The sequence below is a fragment of the Dasypus novemcinctus genome, chromosome 31 (genome assembly GCF_030445035.2).
Source record: "Dasypus novemcinctus isolate mDasNov1 chromosome 31, mDasNov1.1.hap2, whole genome shotgun sequence".
Taxonomy (NCBI): Eukaryota; Metazoa; Chordata; class Mammalia; order Cingulata; family Dasypodidae; genus Dasypus; species Dasypus novemcinctus.
The window spans coordinates 19,234,655-19,251,884 of record NC_080703.1 but is presented as its reverse complement, the minus strand read 5'-3'; the positions used below and the strand labels follow the sequence as shown (position 1 = coordinate 19,251,884).

General features: G+C 48.4%; 1 protein-coding gene across 2 annotated transcripts in view; it reads left to right on the top strand.

Moving 5' to 3' along the window:
• The window catches only part of ITGA9 (integrin subunit alpha 9), a 391,370-nt gene that overhangs the window by 338,090 nt on the left and 36,050 nt on the right, over window positions 1–17,230 (top strand). For both annotated transcript variants that reach the window (XM_058290624.1, XM_004471164.3), the window contains exons 24-26: window positions 6,367–6,492; window positions 8,300–8,419; window positions 13,347–13,448. In XM_058290624.1, coding sequence (XP_058146607.1) covers window positions 6,367–6,492; window positions 8,300–8,419; window positions 13,347–13,448 — 348 coding nt within the window. The remainder of the gene's footprint in view (window positions 1–6,366; window positions 6,493–8,299; window positions 8,420–13,346; window positions 13,449–17,230) is intronic.

The window sequence follows — 17,230 nt, the reverse complement described above, 5'->3', positions numbered from 1 at the left end:
TGGATGGGTGGATGGATGGATGGGTGGGTGGATGGGTGAAGGGATGGGTGGATGGGTGGGTGGATGGGAGGGTTGGATGGATGGATGGGTGGATGGATGGATGGATGATGGATGGATGGAAGGAAGGATGGATGGATGGATGGATGGATGGATGGATGGATGGGTGGATGGGTGGGTGGGTGGATGGATGGATGGGTGGGTGGATGGGTGAATGGATGGGTGGATGGGTGGGTGGATGGATGGATGGGTGGATGGATGGATGGATGGATGGATGGATGGATGGATGGATGGATGGACCAGTGGACCTCCAGGTGTTCCCAATGCAACACTGACCATCCTCCTCCTTGCACAAGGCCAGCCTCTTCCCATGCCTTGAAGACAGACACCATCAGCTCTACATCTGAAGCTTCTCTGGGTTTCTCCCATTATATGTCTATGCCACATTGGAGTCAGTGTCTGGGTATAGTTGTTGTTCCTCATCAAGCGTGTGCTTTGTTATAGCAGAAGTTAGGAATGCAGACTGTGATAGGGGCTGACCTGCTGGTGGAGATATAAATCTGGAGGCAAGATTTATGACCTCAGTAGGACCTGCTCTCAGGGCTGCAAACAGATAAATGATGAGATCGTGCTCTGTGCACTTGGGCTTTGGTGGATGGAAACGTGACTGTGCAGCTTGACTGGGAGGAAGATGGGGCAGAACAGGGAGCACCCTGATGGGGCCCTCCTCCCAGTCAGAGCTTAGAGGTACGTGGCGGGTTACTGGACCTCTCTGAGCTACACTTCTCACCTGTAAAATGGTGGTGATCATTAAGGAGACCAGGTGTCCCAGTTTGCCTGACACAGCCCTGATACGTGTCTTTTTCTTGCTCTTCTATTTTGTTAATTCTCCCCACCCCCACTTCACCTTCGAAAGTGTCCTGATTTAAACAATTATATGGTTACCCTAGTAATAATAGAACCCTCTTCACATGGGTGTGGTGAGAATTCAGTGAGTGCCTTAGCTTAGAATAGTTCGAATGTTAGCTGTTATTATTCCAGTTGAGATCTGAACTCGTTGAGACATGGCCATAGTCAACTGGAATAAGTTTCCAGGGTGATGTGTTGGGGTTTGAGACTTAGAAAACAGATCAGAGGACTTTTCCATTCTTCCAGTCCTCAGGCTACAGGCCTGGAGGCAGGGACTGCGGGTAGGGCTGCTCTTGATAGGGTTTGAGAGACCTGTGTCCTCTCTCTCACTCTCTCACTCTGTGTGTGTGTGTGTCTTTCTGTCTCTCTGTCTCTCTGTAGGTCAGTCAACAACTTTTAGAGATACCTTATGCAGACCGTCTTCTTGAGCCTACAACATAGAAATGGTCCTGTTTTCTCCATCCCTTTTATCAGATCACCACAGTCTGGAAGGTCTTTAGTAAAAGTTCTAGATGTTACTTTTCCATGAAACAAAGGGTCTCCTCTTTTTCAGTATCATACCCATGGAATCAGCCCTGACTTATGCGCCCAACCCAGGTCTCCATGAAACAAGGTTTTGCCAGGCCACCTAGAGCGAGCAGGGGTGTGTCATCCTCCGACAAGCCTGGGACCTCGGAGGCTGCTGACCTTGAAGGCTTCCCTAGCCAAGGCTGACCTGGACCCTGCCACCGGGTGCCATCCACATGCCCCTTGGGCTCTCCCAACCAGGGCTCCCTGTGGTTTCGCAAATCACCACCATCTCTTGGTTTCAAGTTGCACAATGTTTTCTTTGGGTAATGGGCAGGACAGATGCCAGTAGAAAACCCTCAATGGCTGCCTTGGCAGAATTCAGCCTTGACACTCTGTCCCATGTCCACTTGTCCTCTTCTGGATATTCATTAAAGTCCTTTTGTTCAAATTCCAGTAGACATGGATCTCTTCCAGCTCTCAGAGGTCACAGAGGATAAGCAACCACAGGAAACATTCAGACTCTGTCTGAAAAACACATGAGAAGGAGGCAGAGATGAGCTGAGAGAGCAGTGTCTAGAAAGTCCTTGGGCAGTTAAGGAGACAAAGCTCTCGGACATTAGCTGTATGGTGCTTGGATTGTCTGCCACCCAAGGAGAAAACATTGCCTTCCCCTTGCCTCTGAATTAAAAGATGGTAGCTAAAGCCAAGTGGTGGGGAGGGGGTGGCCAGCAATTGCTTCCCTGCATCATGTGAGATTAGGTGACCCCACAAAGTGCACAGATGGTCCCCAAAGAGTGGAGTTGGCAACCGAGGACAACTGTCACGACCAGAGAGCCCACCATCCTAAGTTCACAGATGAGGACCCTGAGGCTCTGGAGAGCCTGAATTGGCACAGCCGGGAGGAGACGGAGCTGGGGCCAAAGCCATTTGCCGTTGAGTGTCCGCCAAGGGCTTCTGTGCTAGGAAATTCCTTACTGGGGGCTGGTCCCTGCCGACCGCCAACCACGTGGCCTTGGACAAGTCCCTGAACTTGAGGGCCTCTGGTTCCTTATCTGTCAGCTGAGGCCTGCCTGATGCTGCCTGATCTTGGAGCTGCCTTCCAGAAACAACATTCCAAGGTGCTCTGTTTCCCTTCCAGTGCGAGAGACGGCACTGAGCGGCCTGGCCTCCCAGCCAGCAGGCGCTGGCATCCTCCACGGTCCCAGCAGGAATCAGATTTTTGCCACGATGGTGGGATGGAGGCCGCGTCCAATCCTTCTGAGCCTGTAGCTCTTTCCTTTTGACCCAGGTACCAACAGGGAGGGATGGCTCCTCTCAGAGTCGCACCTCTGTGACACCCACCACCCCGCACGCCCACCTGCAGGCCTCCTACCTAAGAGGCGGTGCGGGAGATGGAGCTGGGGCGCCTGCTCACTCCGCAACCCCAGGCTGAGCCTCTGGCCTCCCCCTGCCCCCCAGTTTCTTCATCTGTAAAGTGGAGATCAGAGCACCCACCGCAAGGGATTGGTGCGCGGATTAAAGGAAATAAAATAAAATGCGCTCAGTCAGGGTTCTCAAAGCGGGGGCCATTGCATACATCTCTGTCCAACACAGAAAAGCCCCTCTTTCAAGACCCCGAAAAGAACTGAGTGATTGAATTTTAGCTGAGGGAGCAACCGCAGGAGTAGCCGCACCGTACAAGGAGAACTTCTATCTCCCTTTGAAAAGGACCCACCCAGAGCCTTCCAGAAAAACGTTTGCCCCGACAGCAGCGATTCCTGCGTAAGCACAGCCGGGAGCAGTGCGGCCCGAGAATTTCCCATTCACCGCAGACTCGGTCTCCAGCTCCCGGGGAGTGGATCCGGTGGCACGTCGTGGCACGCCATGTCATCGTCACGCCCCTGTCCACAGAAGCTCGCGGTGGAAAGAGGCAAGCGCTGCTCTGAGCCTGGTCTCTGCCGCGGCGCCTGGCACTGAGGCTCGCCCCCTCCCCTGCCTGACCCGGGAGGCGTCTCGTGGGCCACAGTACCAGGCTCCTCACACCTGCAGCACGTTAGCAAAACTGGCCTGCTGGGACTGCTCCATCCTCTCCCTGCCTCGCCCCGAGGGCCAATTTGCAGAGTTAAGAGGACTCTGCCCTAGCCCTGGTTTTAATCAGGGACAGATGCCTCGAAAGACTCAGCCGCGCTCTTTCCCTAAACCCAGGCCGAATGTGTTTGGGTGGCCCAGCCTGGTAATCTCAGCAGAAGAATATGTACGCCACTGGGCTGTGGAAGGACCTTTTTTCTCCTGTGGTCTTTCAGCAAACGTCAGCTCCGGGAGACACACAGGCGAAGTGGAGACCCACAAGAATCAGAGTGAAAAATGATGGGAATTCTGTATATGCATTCACTTTCTCCAATGCCCAGTGAATGGAAATGGTTTCCATCAGTGATGTACCCCCCAGATAATACAGTCCCCACTTCCCTAATGAGGTGAATTTCAAACACTTTTTTTTTTGCCAACCTAATAGCAATCAAAACTATGGTGGCTTCGGGTGGGGGGGTGGGGGCTGAGTGGAAAGGGGCCAGAGAGAGCTTTCTGGACTGAAGTATCCTTTGTCAAAACTCATCAAACTGTAATCTTAAGATCTATGCATTTTAGCGAATGCAAATTTTACCTCAATCAAAGAAATTAGAAAAATGAATGAGGCAATCAGCTATCCACTTATAGTATTTAATCATATAGGTACATAGTTACAATCACACACTAACGTATTAATTGTATTAATATTACTCTTTCCATTCTCACATTTCATGAAATCATTTCATTAAAATGTGTATCTTTTGAGATCAGCCATTTGTTTAGTCAACAGTATGTCATCTTCAATTCCTCTAATTTATGTGAATGCAGAACTTTTTTTTTTTAGATTTATTTATTTATTTATTTATTTATTTATTTCTCTCTCCTAACCCCTCCTATTTTTGTATTGCTTTCTAAATTGAGCTTTAAAATATTTATGCAGCAGTTGCACCCCTGGAATAACTCCATAGCTGCATGAAATTGCATTGCCTTCTTCCCACTGGTTCCTTCTGGTGACCTCTGGAAGCATCCCAACCAGCAGTGAATGAAGCCGTTTAGGTTGTGTGTCTTCCCCAAATTTTGCAGCCCAAATAAAGTAATTGAGAGAATCCCATAGAATGAGACATTTTTTCAAGAACAGTAATACTAGGCCATACTTTTTTTCCTAAAAGCTAATTTGGGAAATCTTTACTTATTTTCAAGCATGAATAATAAATCCTGAAAGGTGTTCAGATCAAAGATAAAATAGGGATTGATTTAGTAAAATTGGGGGAATCTTATTTTATATTTCATTATGAAAAGATTAACATTGTTATCTTAAGTTAAACATTTCTTCGTGTAAAAACTTTACATTGTGTTCCCTGCTGTGAGTGAGAAATTAAAACTTTCCTGAATAAATTCAGACTCACAGTATTTTACTCGAGGTTATTAAAGGCGGGGCAGGGTTTTGTTTAAGCAGATTAGTCTGGTTAGAAATGAAATTGTAAATACAATCCTAATTCATGAATCACTTGGGATTAATTTTGCGGCCTGACTTTAAGCTCAGTTCAGTCTTCAGGTCCTGCATAGTTTTTTCAACAATTCCTCAATTTAGGCATCAACAATAACGTTTCTTAAATAAATCACCTTGGAAGACCACACACAGTTTTGTTTTGTTTTTTGTTCTTTTGTTTTTCATGTTGCTATTGCTCAGAACTATTTCCATGGCTATCAGGGATCATGTAGAGGCAGATCAGACAACTCACTAAGAGTTTACCGGGCATCTAAGTTCCTTCTCAGCTCAGTGCAGTGGCTTTGCAGCTTTTTTTTTTTTTTTTTTAACAAAGCCTGGTTTTAAATGCCATCACGTGGTTGATGCTCTCGTTGGAGCAGAGATGGGCACTAAAGCAGTTCCACTGAATGCCCTTCCCTTCTTTACAATACCTTGTAAGGGATTTTTAATAGCAACCTAGGTGTGCCGTGGAATACAGTTTGAAAACCATCGGCAGTGGTTTCAGAAGACCTGAGTTCAAAATATGACTCCGTTACTCCTTTTTTTTTTTTAACCTTATTTTTAAAGAAGTTTTAGACTACAGAAAAGTTACATTGAAAATATAGGGGATTCCCATATACCCCCCTCCCTCCCCCTCTCACATTTTCCCCTAAGAATAACATTTTACATGTGTATGGCCCATTTGTTACAATTGATGGACAAATATTGAAGCATTGCTACTAACCATGGTCTCTAGTTTACATTTATGGTTTACACTTTACACCATATAATTTTATAGGTTTTGACAAAATGGATAATGGCCTAGGTCCATCATTGCAAAATCATGCAGAACCATTCCAGTGCCCTAAAAATACCCCATGTCCCCCCATTCTTCCTTCCCCCTCCCCTTGGGACCTCTGGTGGCCACTATCTTCATGTCAATGTTAAAAGTTCTTCCGTTTCTACAATAGTAGTGTGTACTTTGGTCCGTGGTTGCATTTCCCCTTTGTGTTTGTTCATTCCTCAATCTTGAGGATTTGGGGCTCCATTACTTCTCGACTCAGTGATTTTGGGCAAGTGACTCCCTGCGTCTCAGTTTTCCCATGTGGATAAAGAGCATCAGTGGCTTTCTGAGAGAGCTGCTGTAAAGACGTTTGTACGTGTGCTTGGGGAACTATGAAATGGAAGATTCACTTTGCTCCTTCCTATGAAATTTCCTAGTCACATCTCGCATGCATGTTGTCTGCCATCTCATCTCGATTCTTTTGGGACTTAGGATCCACATTTCATATAGTTTGGTCCTGTTGATGTTACAGCTTCTACCTTTCAGCTTTTAGTTCCTTGTCCACTGGAGAATGGATGCGGGAAAATAGTTTCTACAATGAGAAACCCCAGTCTCCTGGGACTGACCGCTCTGATGGGTCTCCTTTCATTTTCAGGTGAGCCAAGAGAAGGGAAATTGCTCTTTCCAGAAGAACCCAACCCCATGCATCATCCCTCAAGAACAAGAAAATATCTTCCACACAATATTTGCTTTTTTCACAAAGTCTGGAAGAAAAGTGTTGGTAAGAATTTGCTCAGGAATTGGGGTAGCATGCATGGTTCTCACTAGGGAGCCAAATCTGAAATGTGGGGCCAGTTCTCTGGTTGGAATGGATTATTTCTCAAATCCGATTTTAATCAAGTAGACTCATAAAGTCATAAAGACTGTGGTCATCTATTCTTCAGCCTGAAATTTCCATCGAAGTGTTAACTTTACATCCCAAACACAAGTGCCTGAGAAAGGCTAAGCCTTTGAAATCCACCAAGCACAAAGTAAAAAGTTTCTACAACTAGTTTGAGTCTAAACAAGAGTGAAGGTTCTTTGGGAAACCTGTTGACAGTATCTACTAAAACTAACCAAATGTATACTTTACGACCCTGCAATTCCGCTCCTGGGTATATCCCCAGGAGAAATAAGTACTTGTTTCCCCCAAAAGACATGCACAGGAGTGTCCACAGAAGTGTTAGTTATAATTGCCCCAAACTGGAGACAACCCAAATGCCCATCAACAGGGGAATGAATAATGAGACTGTGGTATATCCATATACTGGACCTTTACACTGCAATGAAAAGTAGCAAATGACTGCTACACACTCCAACCTGAAAGAATCTCACAGACATGCTACTGAACAAACGAAGACAGAGACTAAAGGATGCATACTGTAAGATTTCCATTAGAAGTTTTTCAAAAATAGGCAAAATTCATCTATGGTGAATAGATTTCAGGACAGTGGTTACTTTGGGGAGATACTGACTGAGAAGGGGATGGAGGGGAGCCCGCTGAGATGCTGGAATGTTCTACATCTTAGATCTGGGTGGTGTTTCCAGGGTGTAAACTATGTAAAAGTTTATAGGGATGTACACTTGAGATTTGCTCTCTTTACTGTATGTAAGTTATACCTGTTTTTAATTTTTTTTTTTACTGTGACACTATTGAAGATACAATCATAAAGCTTTTCCAAAGCCTCTTCCCCCACATCTCTGGTTATATTTCTTTAGCTCCTTGTTTCAGCCCATACACCTTGCACTTCAGCTCTGGCCCCACATTTATTGCTTCTTTCCTCACTCTCTTCTCCTGCAATAGAAGTGGAACTGTTTGCCCTGTGGAAGGCCTGGACTTTTTTAAAAATTCTGTGATGCTGATGATACATGTGATTTTAAAAGCCCTTAGAATTTAAAAGCCTTAGTTAGAGTGATATCTAGTTATTTGATAGTTAGAACTCTGTGTCTGGCTGAAACTTTTACCTCAGACATGAAACATCATGAGGGTAAGTATATTCATTTTGGCTCCTATAACACAAAAGAGAAATTCCTCTTTTGTAACTTAAATTTGGAAATTAGATTTCTACGAGTAATTCATTGTGTTTTCTCGAACAAGAGTCCCATGACTTCCTGCCCTCTGATCTGACTTGACTGAAAAAATGGACATGAAAGTGTGTTTGCCACTGCACAGACAGCTATCACAGAACTAGACGAGAAATACATTTGGGTTTAAAACTCATAAGAAGAATGCTTTTGGAATATGTGAATGTATTTCTTCTTAAAAGAATTGTTCCTCCTTGTGAAATTCAATTTTTTTTCCGGTAGTAAACCAACGAGCAGCTTCCTCATAGTCGCTTAAATGATTGCCTGACTCCAAGACACGCTCTGGGGCCACACAGGAAATCCCAATATTGCCCTCTGGTTGCCGGAAGGAATGATTTCCTCTGCCTGGAATTACCTTAGTCGCCAGGAAAAGAGGCACTCCTGGAGTCCGCTGGGCTATGAATCACCGTGGATTTGTCTCTGTTCTTCATAACATGTGACAACTCTCTGATTTTTCTTCTCAGGACTGTGAAAAGCCAGGGATTTCTTGTCTAACAATGCATTGTAACCTTAGCGCACTCGCTAAAGAAGAAAGTCGCACCATAGATGTGTACATGCTGCTGAACACAGAAATATTGAAGAAGGTGAGTCTTGAGGGGCTGTGCTCTCGGTTCCTTCAAGAACATTTGAACTGGTTTCTTCATCCAACTCGGGCTGCCCCTGTAAAACTTTTCCTGGCTAGCGCCTTTTGTAATCCTGCTGCTGGAAGATGCGGGGGAAGAATACCAGGTCCTTGCTACTCAAAGTGTGGTCCAAGGCCCCGCAGCACCTGCGAGCTTGTTGGAAGTGCAGCCTGGGAGCTCCACCCCAGACTTGCTGGGTCAGAATCCTCAGTTTAACAACCTCCCCAGGCATTTTGTTTTGTTTTAAAGAATTATTTTTTATTTATTTCTCTCCCCTTCTTCCCGCCCCACCCCGCATTGTCTGCTCTTTCGGTCCATTCACTGTGTGTTCTATGTCCGCTTGTATTCTTGTCATGCAGCACTGGGCATTTGTCTCTTTTTGTTGCGTCATCTTGTGTCAGCTCTCTGTGTGTGTGGCGCCACTCCTGGGCAGGCTGCACTTTCTTTCGCTCTGGGCGGCTCTCCTTATGGGGCACACTCCTTGTGCGTGGGGCTCCCCTGCGCGGGGGATGCCCCCACGTGGCAGGGCACTCCTTGGGCGCATCAGCACTGCACGTGGGCCAGCGCCACACGGGTCAAGGAGGCCCAGGGTTTGAACCCTGGGCCTCCTATGTGGCAGGCAGACACTCTATCCATTGAACCAAATCTGCTTTCCTCTCACCAGGTGTTTTGTTTCCACATTTAAGCTTCTCACCCTTAAGCCTTTATCAGAATAACCTGAAGATCTTGTTAAAACACAGATTCCTGGCATGGTGTCAGAGTCTACAAGCTCCCAGATGCTGCTAATGCTGATGGTCTGGGGACAACACTGTAGATCAGGGGTTGGTAACTTTTTTGTAAAAGGCTAGATATTTTAGTCTTCGCAGATGTATGTCTGTTGCAACTACTCAGCTTTACCACCGTATCACGACAGTAGCCTTAGACAGTAGTCAGACCAATGAGCATGGCTGTGCTCCAATAAAACTTAATTTACAGAAACAGGCAGGGGGCCGGATTTGGCCTCTAAGTTGTAGTTTGCTGACCCCTGCTTTAGATGACACCTTTTTTCAGGGAGGTCCAACTTTTCAACCTCAGGCCACTCTGTTGTTACGAGTTTATCAAAGGCATTTCATTAAAAAATACCCCCGGTGAATTGGCGACCCTTGAAGAATCACACAGACTTGCCATGATTTATATTAAGAGGAGAACTGCTGCGTATGAGAGACCAGTTCCAAGAAGATGCTGTGCAAATAATTACACATGAAGATCAAACAAAACATGGGTGTTAGCCACAGAGATGTAGTAATCTTCCTTTGGAAAGACTAAATGTGTTAGCCCATTCAACCCCGTTAGCCTGCGAATGAATATCCTTAGAAAAGCCCTTCCATGTTTTGTTTTGTTTTAAACTGGTCGTGGCTGTAACTCATTGCCTGGAGAACATGCGAGCACTGGGGATACCGGATGTTTTTACCACTTTCTGCTTGTAGCTGTTGCCGCTCTCACACCCATGGAGACCTAGCTTTGATTCCCTGGTTTGCTTTTAGGAGAACCTGTTTTGGGGCCAGTTGGGCTTACACAGCAGTGCTTCTCTCTTGCACCTCTCCCTTTTGGGAGAGGACCAGGAATGAATGAGAGCCCCGCTGGCCAGGCCGTGATTCCGGAAGGGGGTCTGTGCAGACCCCAGGTAGGGTATGTGATTCTGCATCCCTCCCTGTCCCTCCTTGACAGATGGCACTGCTGCCGCATTACCCCCTGTGCCACGTGGGCGGCTGCCTCCAGGGCCCTGGCCGTGCCACTGACCGTGGGAGGCCCTCCGATACCTCCTGCTGCTTGCGCTTCAGCCGTCTGCACTTCCTTGCAAACCTCAAGCCCTCCTTGGGCCCAGCCCTGGGGCCCGGTCCTTTTGCATCTCCCTGCCAGTGGTGACCCTTTGCCCAGGAGCATGTCCTCCCCGCCCCCGACCACCCTCCCGTGGTCCATCCGGCTCAGTGGAGCCCCACGCCAAAGAGCTGCCAGCGGAGGGGCATCATGTGGGCGTCGGAGGCTCATTCTTTGAGTGCCCTTCGGCAGAAAGCTGCAGAAATTTCAGGAGCAGAGGACAGCCTGGAACGACGCTGCCCTGGGCGCCAGCGAGGGCCCCAGCTGCCCGCGGGGCTGGGAATGTGGTGTGGCGTCCCCCTGCAGCCGGAGAGGACGCCCTCGGGGAGCTGAGGACAGCGCGGCACTGGAGCCGGCCTGTGGAGCAGGGCCAGCCTCGTGGTTTGCCTGCGCCTCCAGTTGTGTTTATTTTCCTTTTGACCCCAAGGTCTGGCCCCAGACGAGGGAATTTGAGGTTTTATTGTCTTGCCCTTAACAAGTTTTCCTTTGAAATGTGGGATCAGATTTTCTAAATCATGCAGAGGATTCAGATTTCGTTGAAAGTGCTCTTCCAGACCCTGAGGCTTTCTCTTCACCTCATTTTCTACGTCCTCCAGGAGCTCGTCCTGTGCCGGGTGCCCCATCGGCTGGGCCTTGAACTTCACGGTTATTCTTTATTATTGTCATCCTCCTCATCGTCATCCAGGGTTATTAGGATGGTTATTCATATCCAATGTTGAAAATACATAATACATAAAACCACAAAATTCACCAAACCGATAAACTGGTAGGAAAAAAATATTATTTGCATACTAAGTTATTTCCTGCTGCACATGAATTAACTAGAGCAAATCATTTGAATGGCATGCTTCCTGGAAGCATTTGAAATATGTTTTATTGGGTTTTTTAAAAGATTTATTTATTTATTTATTTCTCTCCCCTTCCCACCCCCACCTTGATTGTCTGTTCTCTGTGTCTTTTTGCTGCGTCTTCTTTGTCTGCTTCTGTTGTTGTCAGCGGCACGGGAATCTGTGTTTCTTTTTGTTGCGTCATCTTGCTGTGTCAGCTCTCCGTGTGTGTGGTGCCACTCCTGGGCAGGCTGCACTTTCTTTCGCGCTGGGCGGCTTTCCTTACGGGGTGCACTCCTTGCGCGTGGGGCTCCCCTACGCGGGGACACCCCTGCGTGGCACGGCACTCCTTGCACGTATCAACACTGCACATGGGCCAGCTCCACACGGGTCAAGGAGGCCCGGGGTTTGAACCGCGGACCTCCCATGTGGTAGGCGGGTGCCCTAACCACTGGGCCAAGTCCACCGCCCATGTTTTATTGTTTAGAAAAAAACAACAATTTGTGCATAACTCCCAGGTAAACTGTGCAGAGGTCATCCCAGGAAGGATTTTGTGGAGGTGAGCACACGGCCACCTCGAGACTCTTCCCCGTAGGGACAGTTCTCCATTTGCTTCATTTCAGGAGATGTAGCCAGGAGCAGGTCAAAGCACCTAATACAGGCCTCCCTGCATGACAAGCTGAGTAGAAGTGGGTGGGCGCACAGGGAGGCTCGGTGCCGCCAGAGCCCCAGGCACCCCCCAGGGGGTGGGGTCCCCAACGTGGGCTGCCGAGCATGCCGTGGTTGCCTGCTGAGTGAGTCAGCCAAAGGGGTGCTGGTGAAAAGTGCCAGAAATCGGTTGGCTTTTGTAAGGTTATTTAAGTGGGGTAGAAGCTTGCAGTCCCAAGGCCATAAAGCGTAAGTGACTTCCCTCACCAAAGTCTGTTGCCACGTGTTGGACCCAGATGGCTGCCGACGTCTGCCAGGGCTCAGCTTCCTCTTCCTGTTAAGGCTCCGTGGTCCCAGCTTCCTCCGATCTCTGCTGTAGGCTGGCATAAGGCTCGTCTCTCTCCCTGGGGCTGCAGTGTCCAAAGCTACACTCTCTGTGTTCTCCTCCTCTGTGTATTTGCTTCCCTGCCTCTGATTGAGCATCTGTTTATACAGCCCACAAAGGCGTGAGGTGGGGCGCAGGCAGAGGGACTCAAATTGAGTCACCCTACTTATGTGGTCAAATCCTAATCTTGATTGAATAAAGTAAAAGTGAAACCTCTGAATCTTTTACAGTCTAATACGCCCAGAGGGACAGACCAGTTTACCAACACAATCCAGTATCTATTTTATAATAATACCAAACTTCCACGCCTGCCCTCGGTTTGCACCACGGAAGCCCGGCTGCCTCTGCACAGTGATCAGTGCGGCATCTCCACCGCACCCCTGGCTCGGTGCTGGCCCTTCCCTAGGCCATCGTTTTGCCAACCCCTGTCCCTTTCCAAGTCCCTTCTCCTCCCTGCCTTGGAGCCATCTTCTTACCATGTGGCTCAGTGGCTTTGGATGTGGGCACTGACTACCTCTGGCTGGTGAACTCTTCCTGAATCTTAGAAGTGCCCCCTGCCCACTCCCCTCTCTCCTTGGGCCATTGCTTCTTACATCCACATGGATCATTTATAGTCTGGGTGCATCCCCCTTTCTCGTCTCTCCATCAGTACTTCCTTTCAGTGTTAAATAGCTTTAATTCCAAAACAATTCCATCTAAGACCAAAAAAAAGAAAAGAGTTAAAGCTACCTCGTGTGGAGGGTTTGAGGGTTGTGGTCAGAGCAGGCAGATGCTTAAAAAATACAAACCAGCTGCCTTCTGGGCAATGACAGGCCTGGATTTGCTGTACTTAATTAAACAGCTTTATTTATTCTCATCTCTTTGTGAATGTGTCAGTATCAATATCCACATATCTTACCTCTCCCAAACCATCGCACACAAGCTTGCATGCGTTAAGGGCTGACAAACTCCATAGTTTTCAGCATCCTCCATGATAGGAGGGAATTCTCAAGAGAAAGGCTGGGTGCTGGCCGCGTGCTCTGGGGGCCTGGGATGGAGAGGAGTGCGTTTGTTCCTTCTTTTGTCTGGTCTACACGGAATCTTAGAACTTCAGTTCTGCCTGTTACCTCGAGGCCCAGCCGTTGCCACTGTCGGAAAAACCTTACAGCAAGCTGTGTGGCTTCCTCCACAGGACAGTTCGTCGGTCATCCAGTTCATGGCCCGAGCCAAGGTGAAGGTGGAACCTGCCCTGAGGGTGGTGGAAGTAGCCAACGGGAACCCGGAGGAGATGACGGTGAGCCACCCCCACCCCGCCCCTCAGGAACAGCCCTCTGCAGAGGGGGAGGGCCGCTGGGCGACCTGGGTGGCGGGGAGCTGGAATTGGAGGTTGTGCAGCCCTCTCCAGAGGGGGAGGGCCGCTGGGTGACCTGGGTGGCATGGAGCTGGAATTGGAGCTCGTGGTGGGCCCGGGACGGTCCTGCCTCAGTTTCCGTGCCCCCTGCAGAAATGCTGCGGTGTGCTGCAGCTGGGCTAGCGCTGTTCTGTAGGGTGCCATCGTTGTGTGACGCTTCCCTGCTGAGGCCCGCCGAAAGGAAAAGAGTCTGGAAGTACCCTTGACGGACCTCGGCTTTCCACTCTGAAGCCAAGGCTGTTTTTATCTTTCTCAGGCCCTTCCCTGAACCCTCGCCTGCCTTGCCAGTCCCATTGCGCCCTGGATAAGCACTGGGTGCTTTAAAGCAAGTGGTTTGAAGAACTGGCAGGGGTCACGGCCAAACAGCCAAGCCTTGGCAACCGCTCTTTCCTTCTCTGCGTGGCCCGCTCGTCCTCCCCGAAGTGGAGACATTCAGGCCTCGGCGATGTGGGAGGACGCGGAAAACCACGGGGCCTGGATGTGGGGGCGTAGGAGAGCATCTGCAGGGAGAGCGTGACCTTGGGATTTGGCTGTTGGCTTTTACTGTTCTAAGGGGGGGGAAAGGCTCATCTTTTGTTTGGTACCCACGGTCTCAGGTCCTGGGGGAGCAGCAGCTTGTGAGCTGCTCTCACCAGGGCGCTATGCAATCCCTTCTTTTGTTTTGTTTTGTTTTCTCTATTTGAAGTGATTTTACTTTCCGTTCTGGAAGTCCCTTAATTGCTGCGTTAACACTCAAGTTCTACATGGGTGTGTGGTCCGTTTTTTGCATCCCTTTCCCGGAACTCATCTTGTCTCGAGGGAGACTTGGCTCTCTCTTGGAAGAGTCAACATTCTATGGCAAATGTATAAAAAGTAACAAATTGGTAAAGATCATTTACTCACAAGGAAAGATCGTTTACTCACTTTCTGATAACAGCGAGACGACGCGTGTCTAAATGGCTGGACAAGATGGGACCAGGGCCCACTTTTATAGGAGCCTGGTGGGAAGGGCTCACATGGAAAATAAATCCTGGGGTCTGTTCCCTTTTTTGGTGAGCAAGAGACAAGAACGTCGGCTCCTGGTCCAGGATGAATAGGAATCCCCTGACTTGGGGGTGTAAAAGCTGCCCAAAGGATTAGGCTCTGCACACTCAATGCAGCAAGGGAATGTCAAATGCAGACCTTGTGCTGTGCTACGCACCCAGAAGTTGTCCAAGCAAGCAGTAATTTTAATTATAGAAATCGAATGGGGAGCAGAGGTGGCTCAAGCTATCGGGCACTTCCTTCCCACACGGGCAGTCCCAGATTCAGTTCCCAGCACCTCCTAATAAAGCACGCAACAAGGAGGCAGCGAGCGCAAAACAATGCAGGGGAGTAAATTTTAAATTTAAATAAATCTTTTAAAAAATCAAATGAAATGACATTGAGCTTCTTCACTGCTTAGGGTCAGTTTTTCTGGCAGGTCAAATATTTGGAATTGGCTTTTGCCTTCTCCACCCTGCCTTTTGGCCATTTCACTGCTAATTCAAACTTTCAGCAGGGGAGAGAAAGAGAGGCCGTTCACTGCTTATTGCTATAGCTCTGTTAAAAAGTTTTATAGAAAGAAGTACTTGTCTAACATGAGCTGTTTGGAATGTGCTGGCAGTGGGTAGATTCCCATATAAAAGCTAATGGAAGTAATGAACAGGTCTCCTACAGGTGACCTAACCCTAACCCTAACCCTAACCCTAACCCTAACCCTAGCCCTTGTATAGATGAAAATATATATATCTCACTGGGAATGTTGCCTTCTTTCAGAAAACTAGGCTGTAGGATCCAGGAAAGCATCACTTAATCTCCCACTTTTGGATTCTGAGTCATCTGTACTCTCCCAAAATACCACTTCTATTAATTACTGTTTCACTTTGAGCATTATGGTGATATTTTCATTATCAAGAATTCTTGGGAAGAAACTCATTTCAACTGATTTTTTTTTCTGTACTCCTAAGAAAAAATGAGCACACATTGGAGTCTGAGAATGCCCCCTTCACCCTCCTTTCCGTAACTTTGCCTTTTCAGTCCATGGGCTAAGATGAAGTTCTATAATCTGTTCTCAACTTTTCTAGCAGAAGAAAAAATAATCTTTTCTGAGTAGGAGGTTTTCCTTTTTAGAACAAACACATTCTTCCCTGCGTGTTTGTTCTGTCAGCCGTCAGTCTGGAGGGGAATTTCCAGAAAGGCTAGCCACCAAGTTTAAATCAGGCAAAACTTCACAAGATTTTAGATTAGGCACCAAATTGTTCTGACCTTAGAATGAACAGGAAATGTCCTTGCGGCTGGTATTGACCAGTGTGACGGAGAGAAGAGGAAAACACCCAGCTTTTTGACCACACAAAATGTACATGGTGATAAGTTTAACTGATAGGAAAGTGTGATCCTTTTCCTGTAATTCTTTGTGTTTTTGTTTTTTGACTTTTTTCTTTCTGCAGTGGTAAAAGCAGTGCTTTCCAGAGACTTTGGAATAGAAATAGTAGATTCTTGAGGCATTTGCCTTGTTTAATAAGAAATAGATTTGGGGTACTCTCCAGGTGGGGTGTTAGCTTGTATGCAAGGCCCACTACATCAAACTCACCTGGCTTTGTACAGCCCAAACCTGAAAATTCCAGGTGAGACCTCTGCAACTGCAACCTCAAGGCACTGCTGGCCAGATGCCAGTGATGCTTAGATTTCAGAATTCAGGACCACCCTTATTTTTCAGAGAGTGTAGTGGAGCAGGGGGACAGGTGGAGAAAAATGGACAGGGAGCCCCCAAAAGTAGCACATCACGCCCTGGCAGGCTGGCTTTCGTAAAGAAAAGGAATTCATCCTGGACAGAAGAGTGTGCCGCGTGAATAGGCAGCCCTAGTTAGGCATCAGAAGACATTGAGGGGGGCTGTCACTGGTCCCCGTATCGGCCAGTGGGGCCCACAGATGAGGACAAAGACTCAATAAGTCTCCCATATATGTATACATTTTTTTATTTATCGCCCCCCCCCTTATGGTTTGCTTGCTGTCTGCTCTCTGTGTCCATTTGCTCCGCGCTCTTCTGTTTTTCCTTGTCTCCCTTTTTGTTGCGTCACCTTGCTGAGTGGACACTCCGCAGCACTTGCAGGCGGGTGGCTCTCCGTGGCGTGTGGGCGAGCCTGCCTTCACAAGGAGGCCCCGAGACGCGAACCCAGGGCCTCCCCTATGGTAGATGGGAGCCCGATCGATTGAGCCACAGCCGCTTCCCAAGTCTCCCAACAACTGAGACCCACAGCTCCCCAGAGCAAACCAAGAGTCTACAGAATCAGCCTGCTGCCGCGGGCCACCAAACCACACGCCCTTCTCAGTCTAGAGGAGAAGCCTGCGTGAGTTCCGCCAGGAGCCTGTGCCCGTTCTATTTTAAGAGCGGGACGGGTGCTTTTCACCCCTGGATAGCCGGGTGAATGCGTAGGTCCCCGCCGTGTGGAGCAGGCTCCAGGCTGGGACTTAGGGGCCGCAGGAGAGACCGGCCCTGTCGCACGTCAGCAGAACCGGCATGGGCTGGAGGGATACCTGGTCCCTCAGAAATGCCGGGAAGGCCGGAGACCTGGACTGAGGACAGAGAGGGGTTCAGGAGCCGAGGGGCCGGGGTGTGGGGCCACCTCGGCCAGACACCTGGCCACAGCCTCCCGCTGGCCGAGGGG